We start from the raw sequence: 5,703 nt of genomic DNA on the forward strand, positions 1-5,703 counted from the left end.
GGTGGGGTGGAGGGGGCGGGGCTTTTGCAAACTCCAGTGGAGCAGTCGAGAGCGCGGAAGGGACTGGTCCTCCAGCTGAGTAGAGAGGTCCCCATATGTGCCCTGGGAGCAGTCGAGTGTTGGTAGCCTAGAGCAGCCCCAGGCGGGGCTGGGAAGCAGTGGAGTTGGGGCTGCGGCGTGGCCTACTGTGGGCGGGCTAGAGAGGCCTGGGCGGGCCTCCGAGAGGAGTAGAGGTGGGAGGAAAGAGCTCCCGGGGGTGGCTAGAGCGGCTCGGCCAAGGGAGGGGAAAGGGGGCGGGGGAGCCAGGGAGCAGGAGCCACAGGACCAGGCTTCGGAGCAGGTGAGGGTCTCCCCCCAGCCCCGACCCTGTAGACACTTCCATAGAGTCCATGGATCCTGTAGACACACCTCACCCTGTGCAACTCCGGGACCCCGTGGACCCCTGTTTCCTTTAGACACACCCCATCCTTACAACCGGGGGACCCTGTAGGCACCCTTACCTCCAGTGACTCCATGGACCCTGTAGATAGGACCATCCTGTACTATCCCGGGGCCGTTTTGACACCCTGTATAATAAACATAAGCTCCTGAAGCTTAGAGATACCCCTGGATCCTATAGACAGACCCCGCCCTTCACAACTCTGGGACCCTATAGACACCCATTGTGTATAATGCATACAGACTCCTGGGTCCTATAGATGCTCCCACCATAAAAGTCCCCCAGACCCTATGGACAAGCCATCCCATGTAATTTATGTAGAACTTCGGGCAATCTAGACTCCTCGAACTCCTGTATTCACTTACACCCTCTATATCCATACAGACCCTATAGATGCTCCCCCTCCTTCCTTGGGCCCCACGGGCACAGCCTCACTCTGCCCAATCCCAGACCCTGTAGACCCTCATCTCCTATAGCTTCCTTGGACCTTAGAGACATTCCCACACTGAATAATCAGTGAAGACTCCCCAGCATCCCTGGATTCCTGCCTTCTATAATTCATGTAGAACTAAGTAGCCCACAGACCCTATAGACACCCCTCTCATGGAATTTCTGAGCCTTGTAGATATCCTTCCCCTACAGATGTGGGCAACTAGGTGGTCCAGAGGGCTGAATGTGGTGTCAGAAAGAACTGAATTCATATCCAGCCCCACACACTTACTAGCTGTGTGATGGTGGGCAAGTCACTTAACCCGGCCTGGTCAGATTTGAACCCAGAGCCTCCTAGCTCTCTATCTCTTGAGCCCCATAGATTTTTCAGTCTCCTATGCTCCTTAGTCCCCCCACAACCCCCTCACAACCCAAGAAATCTGGGCCCCTGCAGCTTCCCTTTCTGGCATCCTCCTGTCCTTGAAGAGAATCCCAGCTTTGCTGAGTTCCTGTGCATGTCACCCCAGGCTGTTCTTTAGAGACCCTCTGCTCAGCCTGAAGCGCCCCCCCCCCCCCCCCGCGGCACAGATTGCATTTCCATCATTTCACGGGTAAATGTGCTGTGAGTCCTGGGGCCCAGGCCCTCGAGGGATGACCCACCCAGATGTCTGCCAGGAGCCTGTGCCCTCAAGGATGGCCAGTCTCTATGGGCAGGGCCGGGGCAAGACTGGGGAGGCGTCCAGAGGAGAAACCGGACCTTTGGGGGAGGGGGGAGGCATTCCAGGCCCAGGTGAAGGAGTGCTGTCGGCTTCTCAGAGCCTAAGGGGCCGCTCTGTCTGGAATGTGGAGAGTGAGAGGAGGGCCCCACAAGGGAGGCCCTGGAGCTGGGCGAGGGAGGGCAGCCCGCCAGGGGTTCTCAGAAGAAGCAAGAAATTCCAGGCTGAAGTTGGGTCATGGGGCACCCCTGAAGGGCCAGATAGAGGCCTCAGGATGATTGCTTGGGGATGGGGCAGCTGGTGGCTCCGAGGATAGAGCCAGGCCTAGAGATGGGAGGTCCTGGGTTCCAATCTGGCCTCAGACACTTTCTAGCTGTGTGATCCTGGGCAAGTCACTTCACCCCCATTGCCCAGCCCTTCTTGCCCTTCTACCCTGGGACCTGTGCACAGTATTGACCGGAGATGGAAGTGAAGGGTTAAAAAAGACAGACAGATGCCTGGGCTGCTGGGTGCTTTGCTTGATGGAGAGGAGCTGCCTAGAGGCAGGGAAGAGGAGATGACTGAGAGCGGCAACTTGCAGGGAGGTGTGCAGGAGGGTGGTTTGGGGCCTGCCACGGGGATGGTGCCCAGACCAGGGCTGGATATACAGGCTGGGACTCAGAGATGGACGTCGAAGCCATTGAGGTGGGATGTACATAGAGAGAGCATGTGTGTGTGTGTGTGGGGGTATACCATGGGCCAGGGGCCAGCTGGGACACTGCCAGGGAGTTTGGCAGATGGGGAGGAGGAGAGGCAGGAAGAAGCTGGGGCACAGGGAGCATGGGGGGAGCGCGGGGTGGTCCCCACTGGAATCTGAGCTGGTGGTACCTCTGCCCTGTTACTGGCTCCCATCCCTGTGTGGACCCTTCTAGAGGTCTCAGGAGAGGCTTTTAGGGTGAGAATCCTGTGAAAGGGCTTCAGCCAGCCCCATCCCCATGGGACCCCCCCAGATATTGACAGGAGCCCAGCTTTTAGGGATGATGACTGTATTTCAGCAGCCTCGGGCTCCTCTGTAATCTAAACCCTGGGGAAGGGTTCTCTGGGGCTCCCCAGGACTCCCCAGACTGACCCCAGAGCCATAGAATTCTCCTCTGATCTTCCATCCCCAGAGAGCTGTATTTCGAGGCCCCCAGAGACCATCCCCCCCTCCCCCCATGGGCCCCTTGGCTTTAGAGAGGCCTCAGGACACTCTGGAACATCCCCTCCTGTAAAGTGCTTTTTATTTTAGACCCTTCTCTTTATCAGTGCTGAGGCAGAAGAGCAGGAAGGGCTGGGCAGCGGGGTAAGTGACTTGACCAGGGTCACCCCACTGTGAAGGAGCTGAGGCCACATTTGAACCCATGGCCTCCTGCCTCCAGGCCTGGCTCTCTGTCCACTGAGCCACCTGGCTGCCCCTGTAAAGCACTTCTCTGGACAAAGTCTCATCCAGGCTCCTGCCCAGCCCAGGTCCCTGTATACCAAGGGCCACAGGACCTTCAGTTATCTTGTCCAACTTCTGTTCTACAGATGGGGAGACTGAGGCTAGAGCGGGGTCCCCCAGGTCTTAAGGAGCCACTTAAGCCCTAGAACATGCTGGTCACCTATGGGACCCCCAGCTAGATAGGGCTTCCTGGAGACTGCAGTGTCTCTAGGGCTGCCCCCCAGTCCCCTAGGGAGCCCCTTTTCCTAGCTGAGTATGTGGGATACAGGAGAAGGCCCAGGCTTGGGGAGCTGAGGAAGGGGAGGAGGCCCAGGCTTGGGGGGCTGCAGAGGGGGAGAAGGCCCAGCTACGGGGGGGGGGTGGTGGAGAGGAGAGAGCCAAGGACTCCCACCCTCTGCCATGGAGGAGAGGGTGAAACCCAGTGAGGCCTAGACGATGCCCCTCCCTGGGGACGTGGGGCTTCCCCCCCCTCCTCTGAGCTCTGCCCCTTGACACTGGCACACTGGGGCCCACTTGTCTGTGATTAATGTCCCGATTAGACAGACTAATTAACGCCTCGCGGGAGGAGAGCCGGAGGGCCTCCGGAGCGTGGGGGGGGGGGTGCAGGTGGGCAGAGGGAGAGCCATGCCGGGTCCAGAAGTCTGTTGTCTGGGGGGGCTGGGAGACCAGGCACTCCAGGCTGATGGGAGTGGGGGCTGGGAGCTCTGATGCCTGGGTTCCCCACGGGGTGGGGGCTCTTGGGTTTGGGGGCCCATGTGACTTCCTGTTTCAGGAAGTGGGGCCGGAGGTGAAGAAGGCGACATCCGGCCCCCAGCCTGCTCCTATCAGATCAGGGCCCCTTGTCCCCCAAAAGGCTGCACCCGCCCCCGGCTTGGCCGAGGCCCCGAGCCTCTGAAGGGTTCTTTGTGGGCTGGGACAGAGACTCCATTGAGGGACGGGTGGGTGAGGGGAGGCTCTGTTTACTCACCTCCCCACCTGGGCCAGGAATGTGTGAGTAACCCAGGCGTCCGGCTCCCAGCTCGGCCTGGGTCTCAGCGTGGCCCCGTCTCTTCCCGCAGCCTCAGCTCAGCATGCAGATGGAGGATGCAGCCCGAGGGGTAAGTGAGTGCCCTGGGGGGGTGCCTGGTGGGGACCACAGGGGCCTCAGGGGGGGCTGGAGGACTTGGGGGGCCTGGGGTCACCCCTCTTCTCCGCTGCCCCCCATCTTCCAGGCCCCCGGCCTGACCCGGCCAGCCCCGGTCAGCATCATCGGAGCTGAAGATGAGGACTTTGAGAACGAGCTGGAGGCGGTGAGTGGGGCCCGGCTGGATGCCAGGCTGGGAGCGGCCTTGGATGTCATAGATGGAAGGAATTTAGAGCCTAGAATGTCGGGGTCGGGCCCTAGAACAGGGGGTGTCGGGGCCAGGGGGCCTTAGAACATGGAATGTCGGTGCTGGGAAAGAGCCTGGAACAGGGGCGCCGGGGCCGGCCTGGGACCCAGAACATGGAATGTTGGGTCTAGGGAGGTGGGAGTCAGCTGCTCTCTGGATGGGGAACCAGGCGGCCAAGAAGGTAACGGCCTGGGCCCCTGCTCCGTCCCGGGCAGCCGGCGTCGGGGCCTCTGCGGCTCTGCTCACGGCCTCCGTCTCTGCCTCCTCCCTCTGTGCCCCCTTCCCAGCACCCGGAGGAGCGAAGCATCGAGTTCCAGAGCCTGGAGCAGGTGAAGCGGCGCCCGGCCCACCTCATGGCCTTCCTGCACCACGTGGCTTTGCAGTTTGAGCCGGGGCCCCTGGTGAGGCCTGGGCTCGGGGCCCGGGGCCGGGGGGGGGGGGCCCAGGCTGGGGGACGTCTGGAATGAGGAGGCCGCTGGCGGGGCCAAAGAAAGGGCCGTCCGGAACCGGAGAGCACGGCCGGAGGGGCCCGTGGGTTCGTGTCCAGAACCAGGCCCCGCCTGCCCTGCGGCCAGCTCCCTCCAGGACCGGCCGTGGACGCCCCTGGTTCTAGCTGGGTGGAGAATGAGGAGTCTCCACCCGGAGCCCAGGAGCTCCGGACTCTCTTCATTTCTGTTCTGAGACAAGAGTGACCAGGGCCTTGTCCAGGGTCGGAGGCCTCTCTAGGCCCAGTTCTAGCCACTGAGCCGCCCAAGTCCTGCACTTTAGAAAATAACCTCCCCCTCCCTCCCTCCCATAGAATGGGTTTGTGGTTTGGGTCTTTCAAAGCCGGATTCTGAGCTACCCCCTGGCTGCCCAAATGGGAAAGGGACCCTGGAGTTGGGGGTGAAGAGGAGCCCATGTTAGAGCTGGGAGCTTCCTGGGGAGAAGGTGGGGGGGCCGCCCTGACCCCCGCTCTCCCCGCAGCTGTGCTGCCTTCACGCGGACATGCTGACCATGCTGGGCTCCAAGGAGGCCAAGAAAGGCTTTCAGGACTTTTACCACAACTTCCTGGAGAAGACTGCGGTGAGGATGCCCCCTCTGCCCCCACTCCCCGCCCTCACCCCCTTTCGTGCCCACCCCTCATCGGGCTTCTTGTCTGGGCAGGTCCTGCGCGTGCCTGTGCCCTCCTCCGTGTCCTTCGAGCTTGGTAAGTTGGAGCAGGGGGCGGAGTGCGGCCTTGGGTGGGAAACACCCCGGCCCCCCGTGTGCCCATCCTGCCCCCTGTGCCTGCCATGCCCCCTGTGCCCA

General features: G+C 61.4%; 1 protein-coding gene across 1 annotated transcript; it reads left to right on the top strand.

Annotated features, from left to right (window-relative positions):
* Positions 1 to 311: 311 nt before the first annotated feature.
* LOC123255879 (rho guanine nucleotide exchange factor 1-like) lies at positions 312 to 5,602 on the top strand (the record flags this gene model as incomplete). Its single annotated transcript, XM_044684599.1, has 6 exons — positions 312 to 340; positions 4,102 to 4,140; positions 4,255 to 4,332; positions 4,701 to 4,814; positions 5,380 to 5,478; positions 5,560 to 5,602. Coding segments are annotated over exons 2-6 (361 nt in total), but the record flags the coding sequence as incomplete, so codon positions are not given.
* Between the last annotated feature and the right edge of the window lie 101 nt (positions 5,603 to 5,703).

The sequence above is a fragment of the Gracilinanus agilis genome, unplaced genomic scaffold (genome assembly GCF_016433145.1).
Source record: "Gracilinanus agilis isolate LMUSP501 unplaced genomic scaffold, AgileGrace unplaced_scaffold53602, whole genome shotgun sequence".
NCBI classification, from domain to species: domain Eukaryota; kingdom Metazoa; phylum Chordata; class Mammalia; order Didelphimorphia; family Didelphidae; genus Gracilinanus; species Gracilinanus agilis.